At 42.0% G+C, this 25,154-nt stretch overlaps 1 protein-coding gene across 3 annotated transcripts in view; it reads right to left on the bottom strand.

Annotated features, from left to right (window-relative positions):
* The window catches only part of LOC117829550 (rho GTPase-activating protein 23-like), an 80,015-nt gene that overhangs the window by 40,053 nt on the left and 14,808 nt on the right, over window positions 1-25,154 (bottom strand). The window contains exon 1 of one of the 3 annotated variants that reach the window (XM_034707094.1): window positions 13,401-13,682. The exons of 1 other annotated variant lie outside the window; for it this stretch is intronic. In XM_034707094.1, the coding sequence (XP_034562985.1) occupies window positions 13,401-13,454 (54 nt within the window). In that variant the 5' untranslated portion in view covers window positions 13,455-13,682. Of the gene's footprint in view, window positions 1-13,400; window positions 13,683-25,154 lie in introns of those variants that run through there. One more of the 3 variants, XM_034707095.1, reaches the window with a different exon arrangement.

Raw genomic sequence — 25,154 nt, 5'->3', positions numbered from 1 at the left:
CACCCAACACAGCAGACTTTGTAGGATTTCACAGATCCACTTTGCACAGGGAGGCCAGGGTAAAGTCCGTAAAATGTCCAGTTCAAAGCATGTGGATATTGACCAGACAAGTCGTACCTAAAGTGGGAAGTTATATTCTGATACTTATAAACACGCCCACACCTCCACACAGACCGGCTTGCAGCTGAAGTCATGCTTCTTCTTCCTGACTGCTGTGTGTCTCTGCTCTGCTCTCCATCACAGACACTACACGATAACTCTCCTCATTCACAGGTCTGCAAATACTGACTTTTGTTTGATCTGTTTAGCATCTATTAGAGACACACACGTTGTATTTTTGTCTGTAACAGACGGACTGAGAGCAGAGGAGAGAGACAGCGATGTCACCTGGTCCTTGTATGTTTTCTATCAGTCTTGACTTGTGGACTGCTGACAGGGACCTCCACCAAATGAACCATTTTGGGGGCCCAGGAGTCCACTTTTCTGTTGCGGCAGTATCAATATCTTTTGATTTTTACTAGGGATGGGCAATTCAAGCCAAAATACTATTTGATAATCATTTGCATCTATTCGATGACACACACAGACACACACACTCCTGTCCCATTAACAGCCCGTTTGTGTGGCAGTCGCGTTAACCAGCAGCAGGACGAGGTGCTGCTAGTATGTGTTTACATTTTACAGCCAGGATCAGTCTCTAGAAGTGTAGTAGTGTGAGATTCAGAAACAGAGAAAATCACTACGACTGTCGCTAATGTTTTCTTCTTCTTTTGCTATTTAATGCAGTTAGCATTCTTCTTCTTCTTCTGTTATTTAATGAAAAATTGTACTTTTAAAATTAGAAAATATTCAAAATAACTCTTAAATAACACTTTTTACAAAGTGAACGAATATTTTAATATTCGAAAATCATTGCCCATCCCTAATTTTTACTGGTATCACACCAAAGATTAATACCCTGGTATTGTGACGACCTCCCTCTGTAAGGCAAGCTGTTAAACACCAACACTTTGTCACAGCTCCTCCTACCTTCATTATGAAACATTACCCGATAATGTGTTCTGGAATTTAACACACTCTAAGTGTTATTCTGGGAATAAATATTTTATGCACAATACCTCCAACCCCAAACTTGAATCCAGTCCCTGTCACCATATAAGAAAAGGTTATTATGAAATCTTTGCCCTGTGATGTAAAAAAAAAAAAACCTCCTGCCCCAGCTTCAATGAATCTGCGTCATGATATTATTAGTGAGGCCTCAGGGCTGCACTGTGATACCTGATCCTGATAGCAAAGCACAGCAGCTGGGAGCCCAGATGGGACCAGACCTCCCCCCAGTGAGGTCCAGCTGGAGCTCACTGGATTGGCAGGGTAAAAAGGGGTTTGTGTATAGATATCCACATACTCACATATAGACACACAGGCCTGACAGCAGCTGTAGCTGACTGCACCTGATACCTCCTGAGCACTGCAGCCCTCGTTTGTGAGTCCACAGCGAGTATCATGTCTAACCTCAAGATGCTGGCTGCTAAGTCATTAAACAATATGTGCTGATCTTTGATTTTGTGTGTTAACAACAGTGATTTCACCTAGAGCTAGTAGTATAGAATATTATAATGTATGAGCATCTTTGTTTACTAAATCTCAGCCTTTCTTACCCTCGGGTGTGAAGAAACGATACATTTAAAATACAAAAATGTAAGAAAAAAAATGAATGATCTTGTCAGATCGGACGTCAGGAGCAGGTTATTCTGAGTAATCGGTACAGCTAAAAAAAATATTCCATATTCTGCACCTCTGTTAAAAGGGTTAAAGACACATTGGACAAGTTATCAAGCCCGGTAAAACAAGTTCACACAATGAAACATGCTACTTAGTGCCAACTAGGGCTTTCAAAGTTAATGCGTTAACAGGTAACAATACATTTCTTTAAACACCCTAATTTGTTCAATGTATTAACGCACACATGTACTGTTCAGCCCGCCCTGTGGGAAATCAGGCAGCGGTGTAGTAGTAACGTTGTGGAGAGCAAGCAGAAAGAAATGGATAAAGAGACGAGTCCTTTGAATGGTGAGTTCATCTTTAAAGGTCAGATGGCTCTCTCCTCAAGACCAAAGTTTTTTGTATTTACTGTCGATGTGAACTGAGTTACCACTAGAGTACAACAAATCTAAAGTACCACATGCTGGCCAGGCACACAGCTGATGCAGAGAGCCATCCTCCCGCTCATAAAAGGCACGCCACGTTGGTTAGCTTGCAACAAAGATGCCTGGACGACTCTACAAGCAACAAACTTTCACCATCCATCCATCCATCCATTATCTTGACCACTTATCCTGTTTGGGGCTGGAACCTATCCCAGCTGACTTCTGACGGAAGGCAGGGTACACCCTGGAAAGGTCCCCAACCTATCACAGGGCAAACATGGAAAGATAGACAACCATTTACGCACACACTCACTCACACCTACGGGCAAATTCGTGTGACCAAGCAACCTGGTGAGAATGTTTTTGGACTGTGGGAGGATGCCGGAGAACCAGAAGAGAACCATAGACTGTATAAATAATGGATGTAGTATCCGTGACATCACCCGTCTGTACCTGGAGCGCTGTTTTGATGCCAATCATCGGCGGGAGCCATGTTGGAAATGCTGAACTCAACATAACTGCTGTCAAGCAAGTGTGACATAAAGAGGCGGACTTTGAGCCTCCTTGCCAACAGCTACAGTGTTCCTGCCTGTCAGTAAAGTCAGCTGTGCCTCTCGGAATGGAAAACTTGTAATCTAAATATCTTCGAAATTGCTGCGTTATGGAAAAATTCACCCCCGTACAGTGTGTGCCGATCGAGAAATGAGCTATACAGACTACACTTGTATTTTGTAACCAGCTGTAAACATGTTTATTTCTGCTGTATAGATCGTCTTTCTTGAATTGGAGTGTATGTGGTTTCCGGTACTTCCGGAGCCAGCCTCAAGCGGACACTTGAGAAACTGCAGTTTTTAACACTCCTGCATTTGCTTTAATTCTCACGGCCGGGGGTTGCCGCTTGGAGAGAACCCATGCATGCCCGGGAGAACACGATTGTAACCAAGATCATTATATTACCAAATAAAGACACTGATAACAACAGATTTACATTGTTAATATGGACCTAAAAACTGATTTAAAATGAAAAATAATACAATCCAAAAGATGCTATTAAAGCTGCTGTTGGTAGGAATGATGTCCAGAACGTAATTTTTTTTTCTGCTGGGTTTGGAGAAAAGGTCATAATGCCCATCTGTACTCATCAGTAAGTGGAGTAATATGAGACTATTGCGAAATCTCTGCATCTTCCAATGCCATTGTATCAAGCAATGTTATTTTTCCCCTAGTTCCCGTTATGACGGACCAATCATAGCTAATGTCCAATCATCTGTCCTGATTGGTTAAGGGGCAGCCCCTACTATGAGTCTGGCAATCATGACTGCACACACCGATCTGTGTTGTGGGGCTAAGAGGAAATCTGGTTGGGAGGGATAGTGTCGACATTCGCAGTCCCTCTCTCTGAACAGATGTTTACTCCGTGACTACCAACAGCAGCTTTAATTACGATTAACTATGAAAAATCTGCCATTAATCTCAATTTAAAAAGATGATCGTTAACAGCACAAACACATAAATAATATAAAGCTAGAATCTGATCCATGAAACAAACCGAGCACAGACCTCTTTTTGTGATTAACAGAATGCCAGACTATGAAATCAACATGTGTGATGATTCTCTGTAATAACAACACAAACACTTCCAACAGGAGGAGTTTAGTGTCTGAATCAAAGTGACACGTAGCAGACAGTATACAGCTCCTCCCTGTCATTTACAGCAGCCACCCCCTCATTATGCACACCTTTAAACATTTCTATAATTAAAGGAGTGTTTTATAATGTTTCCCCACCGTGTGGAAGAATCATCTTTAAAGACAAAAAAAGCTGACTTCAAAAAGACTTCAGACGTGTTTATTTGTGCTGTAGCGTCAGACATCTGAACGTGAGACTTCTTAAGGTTGGGTCACTTTTAGGTCCAGCTTCAAGTAGACACTGTTTGCTCAATTAGCTTAATTTCTCAGACCTGAGAGTACAGCTGCATGGTTTATTGTGAGGGACTTTTCCATACACTTTATAAAGCTGATTCAGATTTGAAACATCCATCTCTTTCTCTTCAGTTCGCTGATTCCAGCTGCACCTTTCCCCTCTCTCTCATTCCTCTCCTGCAGTGTAATCACCAACACTCTTTCATTGACACATTCCTGAACAGCCCACCTGTTGGAGCAGAATGGTCCTGTGTGTGCGGTCACCCCCACCCCATCGCTCGTCACACACACACACACGTACACCTTTCCTCTGACGGTCTACGTGGGAACCATCAGCATTAAACGAGGTCGTACTGGCCTCATGTCCGACCTCTCAACCTTGACCCACACAGCATCTACCCACATCATTCCTCCGTTTCACACACACACATACTCACACACAAACATGTAGCACACACAGCTTAACAGAGCTCCATTGTCAAACAGTTCACAGCAAGTCTCAGCCCGTCCGACCCCCCCACCAATGTCCCACCCCACACACACACACACATACACACACACACACACACACAACCACCGAACACCCCCTCCTCTTTCTGCCATACGGTACAGAGCCGAGCATCTAAGTCTGAAAACAACACAACACAACACAATGACTGCCCCTCATCTGCAGCAGGCAACTCTGACACACACACACACACACACACACACACACACACACACACACACACACACACACACACACACTCCCCCTGCTTATTGTGAAGGGGGGTAGTTTGTGTAAGTACAGGGATGCTTCATTATCGTGATAGCACACAGTCACTCAGCTTTATTGCTTTTTCAGATCTCATTTCTCCTCATCGAGCTCAACTTCTTCCATCAGAGGATATTTTCATCACATTATGACGTCACGCTGAAAGGTGAAAAACCTGCGTGCACCAAACAACTGAACTGCAGGGACATTCATGCACAGAAAGACTGTCTTTTTCCAAACCTGGTTCCCATCTGCTCGCTCTGAGGAGCGAGTAGGGTTGGGTACCGTTTCAGTTTTATCCATTCTGATCCATTATTTTTGATGCAATGAATACTACAAGAACTAAAGTAAGTCTGCCTTTCTTGTCGAGACACTTGGGTTCTCAAAAGTGAACTGTCAGCTGTGACAAGGGCTTTTCTTTCTTCCTTCATTAAACATTACTATTTCTCGTCAGGATAGATATAAAAATAAGAACATTAGGAAAACAAATCTTTCTAAATAAATTATAGAAAAGCACAACAATGTCAACAAACATAGTGGATTTTGCATACCTAAACCTTGGTGACCTAAAATGAGATCTTCGCCACTAATCTTGCCACTTCACAGAGACTTTTTCTCCTCGTTCATTTCCCCCTTCATCACCAAAGTGAACAAAGTTTCTGCACGACACAAAACTCTTCATAGGAACATCGGACAGAGGGGAGCTCTCTGAACTTGTATCAAACTAAAATATATTTGAAATATTTATCAGACATGATTTGTTCACCTCTTTATAAATGCAACCTTAAGCTCAGCTGTGTTTCATACTTGAGTGTGACGGGGATGTTACTTCAGCTGTGGTTGGGGCATTTTGAACAGGAAAGCGCAGCACATTGTAGACAGAGCATTCCCTTAAATTCACAACATGTTAAAGTGAATCATTTCATAACGGAAGTGCAGTTAAGAGGAACTCTCTGTGGACTGCAAAATTCTCACTGAAGATTAATCCTGAAAGATTGATGTCGCTGCGTGGAAATGCAATGCATGTGCATTATCGAATCCACGAATCTCAGATATGTGTTTCCCAGTACCCAAGCCTAACAGCGAGCACTACTCTAGAGTTGGACAGGGACAAGTCTTTTGCAACTTGCATTGTCAAACACAAAAAATGACTTCTAGGAGCTCCTGGGCGACTTATTTCAACGTTGATTAAACAGAAATTCAGATCATTAAAGATTATCACTGCATATCCACTGTGGATATGTACATCTATTTTCATGATTACACATCATCCTGAAAAATTCATCTTGAATTAATTGACAGAATCGATTGCTGCGTGATGATGACTGTCAGTTTGTGAATAGTATCCAGTTACAGCTTCCTGCGTCTGCCTTCTGCTAATGGGGCAGATTATCATAAACAAGACATACAAATGTGCTGCAATGATATTGATCACAGTTTGATTCTGCTTTTATTCACAGGCATGTGACCACACCAAGCCATCAGTGAGCATCAGCAAACTGCAGCAACCCTCGCAGCTCTAATGCTCTAATGCAACCCTTACTGTGATCAATAACATGATCTCATCCTCTCTTTCCATTATCACCTCGCTGAATCATGTGAGTGCTGTTTTATAGAGCTCTTTAGCCTCCATGCATTATGAGGGCCGGTTCAGGCTCGCTGCATCTTAACTGCCTCCATGTCTGCTTTAGGGTGGGTTACTCTCCTCTGTGGGAGCCGACAGCGTTTCCTCCAAACAATAAATCAAGGATCAATGGAGGGGAAGAGCCCTGCAGGCCGACATCACTGCTGCATAATGAGAACACTTGATAAATGCATATGGAGGCAAGAAGACAGCCCACTGAGAGGCTGCTGGATCCAGACTGGATGCATAATTAAATCAGGTCTTTATAAAACAAACATGCCTTTTATAACATCCCGCTGTGACGGAGGAGTGCAGCTGTTTCACTCGTGTGAGGAACAGAAGTGAGACCAGCTCAAAGTGATTACCCTGCGCTGTACCGCCGGAGCTCAGGGCAACATTTGGCAGCCTGATACGGGACTTATAAGGAGAGAGGAGCCTGCTCCACTGAACACACAGAATCTGATGAAGAGGAGGGCTTAGATAACACACACACACACATTTGGAATAACAGAGATGGATGATTCCTTCCTACTGAAACTTATTCTGTTTACACGCCTCTTTGTGAAGAGACTTGAATTCCCGAACATCTGTCTTAAAGCAAACAGCACAGACGTTGCAGAGAGGTGTGATGCAGCTGTTGTGGTTGTTGCAGGCGGCTAAATTAGGATTTGTTTTGTGCTGGGTGCTCTGTGGTTTGTGGGTTTCCATGGGTGCATTTCTGTGTTTGCACAGACTCCAAACTCTGAATGATGCTATTTAAACAGTCAATGAAATATAACAATGTGAGACAACCTCTGCTCTGAACACTAATGAGTAGGCAAAATGAACCTCAGCTAACCTATAGGGCCACTGATGTATCTGCTGAACATCAGTGCAGGTCAATATGTGATCTTTTGACACACATCAGCCCGTCGGCAGAATGTGCAATGCACCAATGACATGGCCGATCTTTATCTGTAACTTAGTGCATCTTTGTCACATCAATTCAACACTGACAAGCGACTAACTGCTGACTCAGAGAGGATTGTTTTAACGTGCTGAAGAAGTCACCTGTTGGGCAAACTCTGGTCTGTTTTTATGGTGAGTGTTTAAGAATATGTTGTATCTGTATGAGTATCACACCGTCCATGACAAATCAGCAACACGCAGTTTGTTAGATGTGTTCTGGTCAAATTTTGAGAGGGATGGGGCGCTGGTGGTCTAGCAGTCTAAGCGTCCCACATACAGAGGCTATAGCCCTCGTCACAGAGGTCGCCAGCTCGATTCCCGGCCCCGACCGTGTACTGCAAGTCTTCCCCCACTCTCTACTCCCCATGTTTTCTGTCTCTCTTCAGCTGTCCTGTCATAAAGGCAAAAATGCCCAAAAACATAACTTAAAAAATAATAATCATAATAATGTTGAGAGGGATAATTGTAAACAGACACCAAGAATTACAATACAAACAAAAACTATCGGTCTCAGCTCTGATTATCCCGTTCATGCATCATGTGTGAAGTCTGCAATGCTTTTTGATAAAGTCTGTGAACGTCTTCCTCTTTGCTTCACTTAATTCTATGTTTAAAATGAAACCCTGAGAATACGAAAACCAATGACAGCAAACTTTTGCAACATATGCATTTTGTCCAAGCATGAAAGATTCAGAAACTACCCTTAAAGACTGAAACAAGTTAGCTCTTTTTATTCATTTGAATTATAGCTGGAAAATAGTCAAATTAGCCTGAAAAGTCCTGCAGACCATGAGTGTCCTGGCAATGCTGAGACTTTAATATTATCTTTCCTCGCAGTCTGACTTAAACTACAGAGCCAGCCAGCAATCTTGATGTTACAGTCAGCTCCACAAAATTGGACTGCCCTGCAGCAGATTACATGGTGTAACATTGATATACAGTGAATAAGAGCACGCTATACAATTCTCCTGTAGGTTTCTGACCTCTTTACCTCTTTGCTTCCACCTTCAATCTAACATCTGTTCTCTCCAGCTGTATTCACAGATGTGCACAAAACTCCTGAAAACTTCCAGAAACTTTTCAAGGATGAGCTGCATGTGCGAACGCAAACAGCAGCGTAATTCACTCTGACTTTGCCAGACTATTTCCTGTCAGTTAAGTTTTTACATGAGGACAGGATGAGTTGATGAGTACACAGAAGGACATTTTCCAAAAATGTCCATGTGACAGGATGGATAAAAATATTCAAGGCTGCAGATGGAGAATTATTTTCAATTCCTTCCTTCTATTTTCACGTTGCATTGATAGAAATGCAAAAACTGCCATCACAGTGTAGGTCTCTGTTGCTTCAGCTGCCTTCATGTTGTCAGCATTGCTCTGTGGCTTTCACAGCGTGCTTTTGATGCCATATCTTGCCTCCTGAGACTCATCTCCATTCCATCATCGCCCACCAAACCCCTCGTCTGACACCGGAGACTTCTTGCTGCGAGGGACAGGTTAACAAGCAACGCGACTGAAAACTTCTAGAAAATGTCAAGAGTCCATGTGTGAAAGAGGCTTCTGACAGATAACTGCAATCACTGATCTGCTGGAAGCTTTTTAAGAAAACCCCTCAAATAAACAAGAAAAGCGTCCTGAATTTTCAGATGTTTCTTAACTCTCACATCCCTTCACCACTGTGTATGACCTTTACAGCTAGAAAGGAAACACGTATTAGTGATCTGGTCTGAATCATTTGAATGAAATCAGTCTAAAACCACACATTGATGAGGATTTGTGTGACAGTAAAAGCTGATTTATACTTCTGCGTCGTCCCTATGCAGCAGGGGCTGACGCAGACATGAGCACCACATACTTGTGCGTTGATGTGTCTGTCTCGCGCAGCAATTCTCCACCGAAACGCCTGATGGCAGTGCGGTCTCTATGATCGGCAGTCCCCTGCTTCCGGCCCCGCTACGAGCTCTGTGCTGTAAATGCGGGATATACAATGCCGCCGAACTGACAAATCACAGGGCTTGCGGTCCGCGTTGATTCTACGCGTAGTTCAATTTTGGCGGGGGTGCACATCAGCTATGTGCGTAGGCCTCTGCAGAGGTATGGGAGTTAGGCGGACCTCCGGTGTACGCTATGCCGTTGATTCGACGCAGGAGTATAAATCAGCCTTAAGTGTCCTTGCATGTCACAGAGGAGGGTGGAGGAGCACCTGACAGACCACACCGTGTTAAACTTGGCTAAACGACTTCTTCTGGATGCAGTTTTTGTTGTACGAGTTGAACTTATCCTCACACCCTGACTGCAATCTTTACATGAAATAGACAAAACAATCCAGTGTCTCTGTCAGTCACAGGACTATTTAAGTGTTTTCAATCATTTGAAATTGCTCTGGTTTGATACTTCCAAAATCTGAGCTCAATCCAGCTGATTATGATAAACTCTGAACCCTTTGTTATTGCAGGGGGTGATTTTGCTCAACATTGCCATGCCTCATGAACTATCAGTACACCGCTGACTGGATAATCACAACATCAAAGCAGTAAAGAGGCAGAGAGTGGAAGTACTTTGGGCTGTAAACTGAAAATGACCATCAAAGATGAGGCTGTTTGTTGGCTTGGTGAAAGCAGCTGCCTCCCTCTGCTACAATCAGCCTGAGCGCTCAGCTGCTAACTGCAACCCCAGTGGCAGCTGAGGCCCCAGAAACAAGGAGAGCAACGTCAACCCAGCAACCTCATCTCTCTGACTGCAGACTCCCCTCAGCACTCGCCCTCAGGACCCTGTGTACAGGCTCGTAAAAAGACCATCACGGAGAAGAAAACATGATTTATATGAAGGATATGTGAGTCACTGGCAAGAAGAAGGTTTTCAGGATAACGACAGAACTGGAGCGACAGTAAAGAATCACGAGTGGCAGGACAATCTGAAGACACGCAGTGCAGCTTTATGACACCACAACAGAGGATTTATAGATCATACTGAAGGATGAGACGCTCTCTGACCTCTGAATGAAGGTACATTAAATGCTATATGAGTTGGATCAAACTGGCACCACCATTTATGATGAATGTTTCTTAAACTTATCTACAATTTAAACTAGCAATATGCACGTTAGCCAACTAAACAAAGACCACTGTCACCTTCATGGCCTCAGAGTTACGTGTCGGTAAAGAGTCAAATGATCAAAGCTCCACTGATTTATTTTTTTCGTGTTGATTTTGGCGCCCTCTGTGGACAAAGCTGTACATCTCATCTCTTTTCTGATCTTGTCCTGGACACGCTGAAGAAGCATTTTTGAGAAACATCCCAAAGTTATCTTTCAACACTCGAACGTAGCGTTTATCGAGAATCTTTTCTGTTAAGTGCGGAAAAAAAAGTTTTCAGACATTTAGAAGTATTTGATCTTGTCAATGATGGTCTTGTTTGCCTTTGTAGGTCATAACGAGGCATCAGGACTGATTTCAGTCTGTTCAGAACCGGCTAAAAGCTCCTCACAGGAGCTTTTATGTGTTGTGTTGTGTTTCAATATGTTATGTCAAGGCTGTAGAGTTTCCACCTTTCACCTTTCCGGTGCTACTGCCACCATAATGCTGTAAAGCTCTACTACCTGGATGTAAACAAGCACAGGTGACATATTTCATTTCGCAGCACGCCGTGGTTTGTCAGTATGTTGATCTTGTAAAGGAGGACTGAAGGTTGGTGGTTCTAGCTCTGCTAATATTAGTCACTCTACAAAACACTTTGACATTGCTACTCAAATGTAGCTTCAGCGAAAGTTCAGACAGGAAGACTATAAAGCAGTCACAGCAGTTGTTTAACTCTCCTCTCCCTCGTTCAATAGCTCACCCGCTTCCAGCTGCACGCTCCGGAGCTGTCATTGGTTAATCAGCAGCTGCATCATCCAATAGCTCAGTGGCACGCCCTTATCGTCAGCCTATCAACTTTCTGCTGTCTTTTTAAATGCGTCTCTCTCTCCAGCTAGTTCCTTCTTGCATTGATGGTGCGCACCCCTCCACCTCCCCATCTCCACCTGGTCTCTGCAAGTCTTCAATTCCTAGGATCATCAACCACCACCACCAGTGTCTGGACTCTAGGGGGATTTCTCCAGCTGCCAAATTCATGCATCCTACGCTCACAACATTATCCCCGTAGAGTCCTTACGCCAAAGATTTCTGTCAAGTTTCATCATTCATTCAGTTGTAATAAATAACCTTTAATATTTAAATTGTTCCTCTCCTGATTGAAATACTCTGAGATCCCGTGTTTAACAGGGTTAGATGTTGTGCTCAATTTGGACTGTTCTCTGATCATTTTCTTACCTTCAGACTAGTTAGTCTGGATTAAAAATTTCAGTTAAATGAAGAAATTTGTCGCTTCAGGACATCACTAGTTTTAAGTATTCCCATAAACACAAGCAGATAAATGTGTAGCTTAACAAACATCACTTATGCAAAAGAAACCTGAAAATAGCTCAAAGTGGAGCTAACTAAAGATGATATTTTACATTGAAGAGGAAAAAAAGACTGCACAGAAAGACTGCTACCACACTAAAAGTTATTCATCAGCTTAAACTCTTTTCTCCATTTGTGATATTTGCAGCGTTCAATCCCTCGTAAAACACCTGACAGACGGTAACTTGAAGTAGAAATGCACCACTGGTTGCTGTTGTTAAAGCTGTATAATAGATCCCACTATAAACACAAACTTATATTATTGAGAAACTCCTGAATCAGAATTATTGTTCAAATATTCATTGGTTATCCACGGTGTAAATAAAAAAAGATGATGATTCTTTGGCGTTACAGAAATGTGTCTTCAAAAGAAGTAAAAGTGATTCTGATGTTACTGAGCATCACAGTTATGTCAAGGCGGATAATTACCACAGGAAACCCTCATTTCATCCCATGCGTTGTTGACCCATGACCCTGATGCTAATTGGACCATGACACAACCCCACAGTAATAATCTGTGAATAATAACAAGAAAAACACACACACACACACACAAGCAAGGGGGAGAAAATAACTAACACGCTCCAGGACAGAAAACAATGTGCTGTGTGATCAAAGTGATGAGACATGACAAGAATAAACTGTCAGAATCAATATGCACATAAAAGTGTGACTTCCAGGCTAAATGTGGGAAGATATTTCTGGAATATTCGGTCATGTTTTTAATGAATCTTTCTGCGCTGAGAGAAGACTAACGGCTACAATGTGCCTTCTGTCACTGACTGTGCATATGTGGGCTGGCATATGGAAATATGCATTCCAGCCAAATTTCTTATTGTCTCTCTGCCTACCCACCCGTACATCATCCCTGCGAAGGGGGGAGAGTTAAACTGTCACAGCAGAAATATGCGCTGCATTCCTTGAAACCAGGGATGATTTATGCAGTTATTTGTGCTGCAGATGAGACATGCATTTCTCAAATTGTTCAACTAAACTGCGACTTAAAACGGAAATTCGCCTCCATCTGCTTTAAATCACAACAGTGCATTTGCATCACTTATTTGTGGATTGACATTATGTGGTGGAGCAGCCTGCAGCCTTCTCTTTTGTCTCAAGCTGGGGAATTTGACAAGTTGCATAAGACAAGTGCATGAGAGCATCTCCAAAAACAGCAGTCCCAAGACTTGGAGGGTGTGTTTCTGCAGGAGAGGACCACAGCACACTTTATACAGGGGTGTGGAGGGGAAAACTTACTTTACCTGGCACTTTGCATGTGATGCAAATGTTTACCACAAAGAAAAACTACAGCATGGTTTTCTGCGGGCTGCATTCATTCAAGGGTCTGTAAAGGCTTATGGATCATAGAAAATAAAGCACACACTTTGGCTTAAGTAAAGATTAGCATCTCGAGGGTAAGCGTATGTCTGTGTGAGGGAAAACATGCAGAAACTTAAACATGCAGCACAATAAATACACAATACAATAAAACATGAGGGTTAATCCCTTCAGCTGCGATTACAGGAGGATGAAAACAGTTCTTCTGTACATTGAGTTCTGACTTACTTCAGTGTCTGAGTGAGGTGGGATTCCAACAAGGCAGAAAGTAACTCCATTCATGAGTTCACGGCGTCTGTTGTGTTTAAACCGAACAAAGAAATCGTTTCCAACTACTCTGCTGTCAACATTGTGTCCTGAGGTCCCGTCGTTCACATCTATGGTTCACATCAGCTCCGGCACAGACTGCACGGTCCGCCTCTCCCTCTCTCTGCGTCGACAACTGTCCCGCTACGAGCAGCGTCATGACGTCATGTTAAAACACAATAGGGCCGGAAGAAGAACTTCAGAATAAAGGTGTCCACCCATGTGTCCACCTGCCTCTGGGTGTTTTTAAAACTAAACTTAAGGCATACCTTTCTAATCTAGCTTTTAATTTGAAGTAACTTATTTTTAGCCCTCGACTGCATTATTATTATTATTATTTTAATCATAGCATTAACATTTATTTATCTTATTTAATTATTTATTTATCTATTTTATTCCCTGTATCCATTTAAAGTTATTTTAACCTTTCTTCCACTCTTAATCATTTCATTGATTTTACTATGTTGATTTTATTTTATTTTATTTTTAAGTATTTTATTTATGATAATGCCTTTTTTCAGTTTACCATTGCTGTTGTTTTCTGTCTCTGTTATTTTGTGAAGCACTTTGGGCTGCATGTTTATATGTATGAAAGGTGCTATATAAATAAAGTTGTTGAGTTGAGTTGAGAGTTGAACTCACATAAAAATAAATAAATGGGATGACTCATCTCGGAATAATATCTTATTATAATAAATAATCAGACATTTTCCAAAATTACAACGTGGTGAACTTATAAATCAGTGTATAAAAATTAATTGATACCTCAAAATAATAAAAATTAAACTAATACAAAAATAAAAACTCTTGAAATAGAGACTTTAAACTTAAAATACTGACAAACTTATGCAAAATATTCATTTAGATTATCAAAATTATGACGTAGACCATCACAATGCTGAGGGAATTCCTCATTCTAATGAATTGGTATCTTAAATTTAGAGCAAATTGTCAGGAATAATGATATACTGAAGTATCTGACATTAAATAAATATCTGATAAATAAAACAAATAAAACAAGTCAAGGAGAAGTCTATGTTGTTTCAGACTCTCAGGGACATTTAGATAGAGACCCCTTTCCTGTTTTGTGACTTGCAGGGACAAGTTTTTGCGACCCTTAAGTCAGCAGAGCCAAGGACAGTACAATGAAAGACCAGATGTTAAGATAAGTTTGTGCTCTGTAGTAGGCTATGTCACTGGCTCTCAGACCTATAAAAGGTGCTGGTAAACTGCAAACAGGAATACACAGATTGGCACGCTGTATTCCAGGCATTCTGTGCTGCTTGTTCGATACTGGTATTGTTTTCTTGTAATAAACATATTACTATACAAGCAAGCCAGTGTCACAAGGTTCCTTCTACATCTACAGTACACAACATGGGCGGTCAAGATATGACGAAACTTAAAGTAGTAATGAGTTAATTAGTCCTGCAATTTCTTATTTTATACATGGTTCAAGGTTTTGCCAGCAAATTTAAACAGGATGTCTAGTCTCCAGAGGTGAGCTCTCTAATATCTAATACCCTTAGTGGCTCAGTATAATGTTTTTGGAGTTACAAAGGGCATTATAAGCGTGATCTCCAGCCCTCCTCACAATAGAATATCAGGCCCACTTCTCCTGCTCTATCAGGGATTAGGCTACATGGTCCTCTAAACCTGCATCAGAGAGAGGTCCCCCTCTTGATGCTCTGACAAACAACCTGAGGAGGTTTGCACCAGTGCTCCTCAGTAAACCAGACCACTTCATAATCCAGCGAGAAATCAAGCTGGCTGAAACGTTTTTATTTGTCCTTCAAAACTTAAAGGAAAATATGTTTTAAATATCTGTCTGTCCTTTATGCAACAATCCTTCCTGACTATGAACAATAACAATAACTAGTTACATCAGCTCCAATTTGATCTCTATTTGCAAAAACTGTAGAAAACTGTAGAAACTGTAGGTGCTGTACTGGATTTTCCCATCTGAAGCGTTCTGGTTTGTTGTTTCAAATACAAATAGTATCATACACAAGCATTTCAGCTGGCTGTGTTGTACACAGAGGTAGAAACACACGCTTCTGGAAAAGCAGAACTTGAATGGTTGCTTATTTATTAATAACAGCACAATACAACTTACATTTTAAACATGAACCAGCATGCATGCTGTGGTTGAAGAGGAAGACAATGACACAGAAACACTACTTTTTGATCAGCGAGTCTGCATGTCATTGCCGACACTGTAGTTTGATTTGTGGTGCATTTAAGCACACTGAAATAATTATGTTTCAGTGAACATGCTAAATAAACAGTGTAAAGGTGCTGTCACACCTGAAGCCTGTTTGCTTTGCTCTGATTCAGATGACAAATTATCCATTGTTGTATTTTTCCCTTGAGTTTTTCTGTGTTGACAAAAATATTGTAAGGAGGGCCAAAGCACACACCATCGCAGGGCTGTCCTTACGTCACAGTCTCTCTTTCCCATGGCAGAGGTAAACTAATGCCATTCATGCTGGTTGCACTTTGCATTGTGGGAAGTCAGCTCCTAGACACCGACTAACAAGCTGCTGTGGGTTGACTTGGAACAGGGAGGAGGTCAACAGAAGTTTACAAACCTGTGAGTCAGAGCATGAATGAGAAGAGCTTTCACCGCTCTGCTGAGCAGTGTCACACGAAGGCTAGGAAAGTCCAACAGGAGGATGTAAAGGTAAGAGAGCAGCTTGGTGAAAGTGGAGGTTTCAGTGATGAGAGGGACGAAACAAATGTTTTTGTTCCATATCAGAGTGTGAGTGCTTTGTTCACACCATAGATTGTATAAAATATGGACGTAGTATCCGTGACGTCACCCATCTGTTTCTGAAGAGCTGTTTTGAGGTCAATCGTCGACGGCAGCCATATTGCTTCTGTCGAGCCAGTGTGACATAAAGAGGCGGCCTTTGAGCCTCCTAGCTTACAGCTACAGAGTTCCCACAGTCAGCTGTGCCCATCGAGAAATGAGCTATCCAGACTACACTCGTCTTTTGTACCAGGCTGTAAACATGTTTATTTCTGCTGCAAAGATCGTCTTTTTCCCATTCATGTGTATGTGACTTCCAGTACCTCTGGAGCCAGCCTCTAGCGGATCCTCGATGAACTGCAGTTTTTAACACTTCCACATTGGACTCAGATTTTTTGACCGGAGGTTGCCGCTTGGTTCACGCACGCCCAAACGACCCCTGCCAAGAAGGGAAACCCCCCAGTTTCAGGAGGTCTTCTCCAAACGATCCAGGTGTGAAAGCACCCTTTATTAAAAGCTGCATGACAATTCACCCAATGCAGAATGGTACATTTTCTACAATGTGAGTGGGAACACAGTCCCCTCCAGACTTTTACTCCATGCATTTCACCTGGGAAACAATTCATGTGCAGAGGATAAGACAGAATGCAGCCCCAGATCAAAAGATTTATCTCACAGATCCCTGCTCCAGGTCAACTCCAGGTCATTTACAGTCCAAATGTTTAATTTCCAGGTGCAGCTTTTGTGAAAGTTCACCTGAGCAGGGGCATATGCAGAAGGGTGGCTAGGGGTGGCATTGACCCACCTCAAAATCTGATCAGCTACTCATGGAGCCATCCTAAAATCCTAAACTCTGATTTGACTTATAAGAGGAGAGACTTATGTCAGACTATCTAGACTGTGATGCAACAGGCTGGTTGCAGCTCTCTTTGCTGTTAAATGAAGCACATTTTCATTTGTTGGTTCTTGAAATGGTATAAAAACACTTCACACATCTATTTCATAAGACAGGTGGAATCAGTCCATGAAAAAGTGCAAGCTAACTCCTGAACACTACCTACTGCAAATACATTTTTATATGTTTGGGCTCTGAAATGTTGCTTGTCATTTTTATCTACGTGAAATTGCGACTCTTGAAAAACATCTTCTTTTTGAGTTCTTAAAGAATAAAGTTTAAAAGATTTGTTGCCGTTCTTCAGGGTTACTTTTAAAAGTCAACAAATGATATACAGGCATATAACGTGTACAACACATAAATGTTAGTATTTAACAGTAGTTAAATAGTTGTATTACTTTTTCTGTGTGCACACATGCTTCATGCCACCCCTGCATATCTCAGTGCCTCAGTTGGGCCACCCCAGTCAAACCGTCTGGACACGCCCCTGCCAAATTCACTTCAGCCAAATTCTGACAGAACTGCAAACAGTTGTTTTCTAATTTCCCATCAGTGCTCTTCTTAGTTTACCTTCTTGCTTCACACATGCATACTGACTGTTTCCTGTTGCATTTTCTTTTAATCTTGTTTGTATTTTCTCTCCTTTTGTCAGTCAATCTGCTGTTAGCTGTGTTATGGAGTAAAGTGGGAGAGCTGTCACGCCTGAAGGAGAGTGTGTGTCATGGTCAGTGGAGCGAGAGACGCAGCCCCAGTGCTGCTGCTGCTGATGTTGGTGACAGTGCCCTCAGGACAGAGGAGCGGGCATGCGCAAATAGTATATATAGGCACACACACACACTCACACATGCACGCACACACACACACTCATTATGTAATCACAGGGCACAGAATCACAGAGGAGAAAGAGAAGACACACACCCACATGTCAGAGCTAGTAACACCGATCACTGGTTCTCTCTGCGTCTGACAAACATGGGGCTACTGATTAAATTGCTTCCTGCACAAAGAGCATCCTATGATGAAAAAAATCCCACACACAAACAATGTGAAGCCTTATCTGGGAATTTAAATGTACTTATAATATCAAAGGCACAGGATAACGTACAGGATTAGTTTGGGATGGTTTGAATTTGTGTAACCATTCCAAGAAAAACATGGCTGCAGGTCATCCTCTGACCTCAGATTTGGGGGCTTGAGATGTTTTTCCTGTCTGCGCCTGCTTTGGTAATGAAGGTTTGTTTAATTTTTCATCATGTTTTAGAGCATCCGGATACGACTTTAAGTCCCTAAACTCAGAGTGTGAGAGTGGCAGCAGGAAGAACACTGAAGTGTTGACACAGAGAGAGATTTATGTCAGTCTCTTTTTGAAACATAGCTTTGTAGAGGAGCCTGACTGATACGGGAGTTGTGAGTCTGGAACGGAAACTGATTCAAAGGACAAAAAGGCACGTATCAACCAAATGGTGGTCAAATTTAATGGAATTTTAGAGCTGTAATAAGAATGGACCCTATTCACCAATTTTCTCTCAAATACCACCATGTAGATGGATTCATGTCAACAAATAACTTTATTAAAGGTCCCATGTAATTGTATATCCAGCTGTTTATAATAAGTCCTAGTTGTCTGCTAAGCAAGGTTTTAAATGCAGTTGCAAAAAAAGCCTCTTAGTTTCTAACCTTGTTATTCCTCCTGAGTGGGCGGGGTTGATTTGATAATGAGGCATGGTGCTGATTGGCTGGCTGAAGGGGAGGGGGCACGGACAGGTGCAGATGGATGCAGAGGTGGAAAAACACAGAAAAAAAAACATGACAAGTGCTCCAGAAGTACACTACAATTATGATCCAGATACTGACCCTGAACAGGAGGAGGAGGCAACTGTTGAAATGTTGCAGCCGAGCTTACAACAGCATGTCTCTGACAAGCGGGAACCTCCGATCTCAAATGATGAGGCCAATGCGGAAGTGCTATAAACTGCAGTACATCGAGAATCCGCTTGAGGCTTGCTGCAGAAACACTGGAAACCACATAGACATGAATGGGAAAAAGACGATCTTTGCAGCATTAATAAACATGTTTACAGCCTGGTTCAAAAAACGGCTTGGCCCTATGAAGCCAATCTCTCTAATGGCACACACTGTACGGGGAGTGAATTTTTTTCTAACATGACGGTTCAGAAGATATTAAGATTAGTTTTGCCCAAATAAGGACATGACTGACGTGACTTCCAGTCGGGAACACATAGCTATTGGCTAGGAGGCTCACACTACGTCACACTCTGCCTGGTTGAGTTCCGCATTTCCAATATGGCTGCTGCCGTCGATTGCCTTCAAAACAGCTCTCAGGAACAGATGGGTGAGGTCATGGATACTACGTCCATATTTTATACAGTCTGTGGTCTCTGAGTGGTACAGTAAAACCTGAGTGTTATGGTGCGTCCACACCAAACGCAAATAGAATCATTCGCGTGAATGAGGTACATGTAAAGTCAATGCAGAGACGCGAGTAGATGCGAGTACTGGTCTGGCGGCGCGTATCGCGCAACGCAAATGGCGCGATTTGTGCGAATGATGCGCATCATTCGCGTGTATGAAGCAAGAGTTGAAATATCTGAACTCAAACGAATGAATCGCGGCGCGATAGCCAATCGGCGTGCACATCCCCCAGGACGTGTGTTGTGTGACGTATGGACCAGCGGAGATTCAAGCAGAGATTCCCTCATCTGGAATATATTGAACACTTTGATTCTACCACCGTGCAGCTTCCCCAAACTCTGTGCCACTACCTATTTTTATGGGGTGAGGAATAAACAGGAGCTCACTGTGAGGACAGAGAGTGAGGAGGATTATGTGGTGAGTTGTGAAGAACTTTGTCTGTCCGCTATCAGCCGTTGTAGTAGGAAGTTATCTTGGACGCCTTTAGCATAACCGGCGTCCCCATTCAATGTCCGTGAGCTCAACCTTGTTACTGCGGTCAAGCCAGCCTCCACTTCTGAAACGAAAGTCAAGCCAGCCTCCACTGTCTTCTGTTTGTTGACAGCTGTGGCGTGGGAACCCCCCTCCCTCTCGCGTATATTTGCTTCTTGGCAGTAGTTTACATGTGATTTTGACACGCGAATTGATTGAGTCATTTGCGCGAATAGAGCGAGTAAACACAAAACATTCTCGTGTCCATATTCGCACGAATAGCGCGATCGTTCGCGCTTGGTGTGAAAGCACCATTACTCCTACTTCCTGCCTTTTGTATTTTTATTTGGTCCGCCCTCGTTGTTGAAACAGTCAGAGGTGAAGTGGTTAGCTCAACAAACAAATTAGCCCCAACTATAGCCGGTACATTTTTGTTATAAATAAAAAGCAACCACTGTTTTCTTTGCTCCTCTGGTGCTGGGACAGAATATAGACATTTGTGCAGAGCAGTTTGCGTGTTTGGCTTTAACTCTTGGCATTTTGATTCTGCAACACAGAAACAAAATTACAATAATGTAGAAGGACGCTGAAGGCTTGATGAATGAGAATAGTTTTGTATACCTGCCTGTGCAAATCTCCTGTCGTTATGTCACCACAGGAGCAAATTCACACCTCCTCATGGAAGCTGTTTTCCTAATAGGTGGGCTATCGAAGCAATGCAGGACTTTTTTTTTGCCACAGCATTCTCAGGGTTGAAGGCTGGTTGGTGACTGAAATACACATGAATGTATGGGCAAGTAAAATTATAATTTTTCTTTATATGGGACCTCTAAGGAATTTTGATTGTTTAACTAGTCTAAATGTAGCTGGACCACAGTCTGCACAGCTCTGATGGTCTGCAGCATGTGCTGAAAGTGCTGACAGGATTTCAACAATGGAATCACAGCCTGCTTTGCCAGGCAAACTTTAATGACAATATTCTTAATTCAACAAAAGGATTGTTCCTCGTCATGTTCTAAGTCAAAGAAAGTCCACATCTAGGTAGATATCTGAAGGTCTGATAAGATTTCCAGAAATTAAATGTAACTAATTTGCAGGATGTTTTGAAGGACACATACTGAAGAATGAATTATGTTTTCTATAAACAGAGTTAGAACATTTTGTAAACAAGTTCTGGGAAGTTGTGAAACGCTGAGATTGGGTGTATCAAAATAAATTTAGTGTTGATCCTTTGTATCCTCCCAAAGTAGGCTGCCTTGACTACAATGACTGCAGCACTATCAAATTATTTATAATTGTCACTCAGCTGTGTTAAATACTCTATTCTGATTGGTCAAAGGCCCATGACAACAGTGAACCATGTATTAGTCAGGGTCTACTTCTTTTGTTGGTCATGTCAGTCGTGGGACACTCACTGATGGAATTCTTTAAGGTGGCAGTTTGTAAAACACTCAAATGAACAACCTTTGGTCCCATTTCTGTTTGATTGTGTTTTTTTTACACCCAATGAGGATGTGTGGTTGAAGAGATTTGGGATTAATTGGAAATGTAGTATCTGATCTTCCATCAGAGGAGATTAACAGCTGTTATAATGCCAAAACATCTCCAAACAAAGGGTTTCCAAAAAACAGCAGGGGTGTCTGAGCAGACCGCACTAGCTGTAACGCCCCTTTAACACCCCTCTGCTCCAAAAACAAGGCGGGTTTAATCTTGACATCGTGCTGGAGAGAGATGATTGTCAGGCAGGAGGAGGGTGACCGAGTGTGTGTGTGTGTGTGTGTGTGTGTGTGTGTGTGTGTGTGTGTGTGTGTGTGTGTGTGTGTGTGTGTGTGTGTGTGTGTGGTTTATATGTAAAGACTAATCTGGCCTTGTTTTGAAGGGGTTTCATCCCCATTGCAGGGGGTCTATGGAGACCCAATATTCACCACCTAACATCGCTCTCAAAACCACTGTCATCAGAGATGCTGCTGTTCACCAAGTCACAAATTTCTCACTGGTTGGAGGTTTTCATGATCTTTCTTGCTCCTTGGCTTCTTATTTTTCCGCTCCCTTATGGAGTGGCATTGATATATAAATACGCCTGACATATTGTTTGAAAATTAGCATGGAGGTATTTTTCCCTGCCAGCCCGTCGAGTTTGAGTTTAAATCCATCCGTGTTTCTAGAAAATGAGAAAGTACCGAGGAGTAGTGAAGAGGTGCAGCTCAAAACATTTTTTTTCATAATTAAATATGAAAATGTAAACTTTCATATATTGTCAATCTTGTTGTTCTTTTTTGTTTTCATTGTGATGATAATTGCTTGTACAAATCCAGAATTGGATTGCTCTGATAGCAGCCTTCAACTCAGGTGAGCTGGCCAATCTAGCCCAGTGATATCATGGTCAGGAAACCATAACGTGGTAGTTTTGGCGCTGTGGGCAGGTGCTAAGTCCTGCTAGAAAAGGAAATCAGCATGTATATAAAGCATATCAGCAGATGGAGCACAAAGTGATCTAAAATCTCCCCTGTAAACGGCGGGCTGCGTTGACTTTGGACTTGATAAAACACGGTGGTCCGACACCAACCTCATTAAATAAATGCATCATCCAAAGTTATTGAATCAACTTTTCATTGCAATTCTTTCAAGACTGCGGTCATCCCTGTATCTTTTTCACTTTTTCCGACCACACTTTTCCTTCCAGTCAACTTTCCATTAATATACTTGAATACAGCACTCTGTGAACAGCCAGCCTTTTCAGCATTGACCTTCTGTGGCCTATCCTCCTTGTGAAGGTGTCAATGATCATCTTCTGGACAACTGTTGAGTCAGCAGGCTTCCCCGTTATTGTGGTGGCATATACTAAATGAGACTTGGTGATACACTGTGTTATATACATTTAGTTTCACTTTCTTAAATAACTGATGGGAAACCTTTCCACAGTGTTCTACTTTATTACACTGCAGCTGTATTTCTGTGTACTGATATTTGAGAGGGAAAATAATTGACCAATTTGACTCGGATTATAGGCTGATACAAATCTTAAGAGTATGCCAGGGGAGAAACAGATGAACACGATTTTTTTCAAATCTTCATTCAGATTAAAGACCAGAAGTTGACAATAAACCCAAGCTTTCTGTTGGCATTTCAAGATTTAGAGGATGAGCAGTTTTTCTAATGAGATTTTAATTTTTGAATATAATCTAGATTTTTTTTAATAAAGTTTTTTATTTAATTTCAAACATTTTGACTCTAATCTCCAAATGCAAAACTAAAAATAATCTCACCTCCTTGTCCTTTCTGTCATATGCCTGACGACTCTGCTGGGTAATATTAAACACACTTCAAAAAAGTTGTATGAGCAGTTTTTATGTAGCATATTAAAATGCATGATATGTGCATCTGTAAATACATCATTAATAATGCATAGATAAATCAACATTAAATGTTACAGGACTGTTGAACTGTTCATGACCTGATTAAGATGAGAAAACATAATTAAAATGTTTAAAATAAATTCTCTTACAGCCAGGAGATATTCCTGTTTTGGAATTAAAATCAAACATCTGTCTCTATTCTGGGATTTTGTGGAGTGTTGTGGCCTGGCATGGCAACAGAGAGAGGCTGGTGTGTGTGTGAATGTTGGGGGAGGGTGGGGACACACACCCATCTGTCTATTTAAAGCAGCATGGGGAGATTTCGCTAAATATCTAATCCATCTAATCCACCACACTGAGGCTGCAGTGGCGCCTGCTGAACACTAGAGGGCGATCTGACTGTTTGCAGCTGTCTGAAGGAAGAGACTGGTTTTCACTCACAAAGAGAGGATGAATGAGGGTAAACATGTCAGGAGGAATAGATGTAAAAGTGATGAATGAACAGGCAGTGTAGAGAAAGGGTAGATTTTATGTACACACACACACAAACACACACACACCACCCTACATGTGACCTCTGCAGCATCAGTGGTCCCAGTCTTCTTCTCTGCAGTGATGGCCTGTCCCGGCCCGATCATGGATAAAGTGCTGATTGAATTAGAGCTCTGTAGCTTCAGAGAGGCTCTACTTTACAGAACTATCATGTTTCATCTGTGTCACTCCGCTGCAGCCATGGCACGACCACACACACACATACACACACACACACACGTCTCTGGACTTTATGTTCTCCATGGAGTGGGATGCACACGACACCAAAGTTCTATAATGTTACAGTGAACTATCCCTTTAATGTTCCCTTGATGTTGTTTTTTGAACATGTCCAGATGTTGATGGTGTGTTATTCAAAAGCTGTGGAGCATGAAACCTCAGGGAAACGCTGCACAATGAGGAGAAAACAGATCTTTCAAGTATTTACTTCTGCTTATCAGGGGCAGGGTTTTTTGTGACATCAGGATTAGCAGGCCAGGTACATTTTTTTTTTAAAGCCTGGAGGTATGACAGCAGATAAAACTAATTTGTACAACAAAGTTTGTTTCAAGGGCGGAGAAGTTACCTGACACGCTACAAACAAGGAATCTCAGGTGAATATGATACATGTGTCCTGGAAGAAAGAGTCCAGGGATGTTATGGGAACACTTTGTGATAACTTGGATGACCTTCCTGAGAAATGAAAGCTTCTTTAATCAATATATATGTGAGAACAGTGGATCAAATGATTATGTGCACAGAGGTCACTGCAGGGTTGAACCAACTCTGATGTTATCTCTGACTCTTTTTAATGCTCCTCTCATTTCTGAAATGTCTTACTCATCACCAGGCAGTATTAAATACTTGAGCCTAATTGGTCAAAACCATTGACTGTATATGTACACTGCACCTTCATGCTCCTCCCAGCAAGAGACGTGAAGCCAAACGACCACCTTGTCGCATGTTGACATATGTGCTGGTGGACCCATGGCAGAAGCAATCTGACTAATGGAGTCACAGGACTGACATCACACCCGTCCTCTAACCAAAATGGTCAAAACCCTGTGACAGCTGTTATTAATTCTGAATAGCATTAGTGAAGCCAGGGACAACCTGATCATACGTCATATCAAATCAATCCACAGAAAGGAGTTCCGCACATTTCACATCTGCCTGTTAACACTGTGGCTTTCTTAAACCACTCCCTTCACCCTCTCCCTTCCCCTCTGTTTGCATGT

The sequence above is a fragment of the Notolabrus celidotus genome, chromosome 18 (assembly GCF_009762535.1).
Source record: "Notolabrus celidotus isolate fNotCel1 chromosome 18, fNotCel1.pri, whole genome shotgun sequence".
NCBI classification, from domain to species: Eukaryota; Metazoa; Chordata; class Actinopteri; order Labriformes; family Labridae; genus Notolabrus; species Notolabrus celidotus.
Note: the sequence above shows the minus strand (reverse complement) of the source record. Positions and strands in the feature narration are given on the sequence as shown.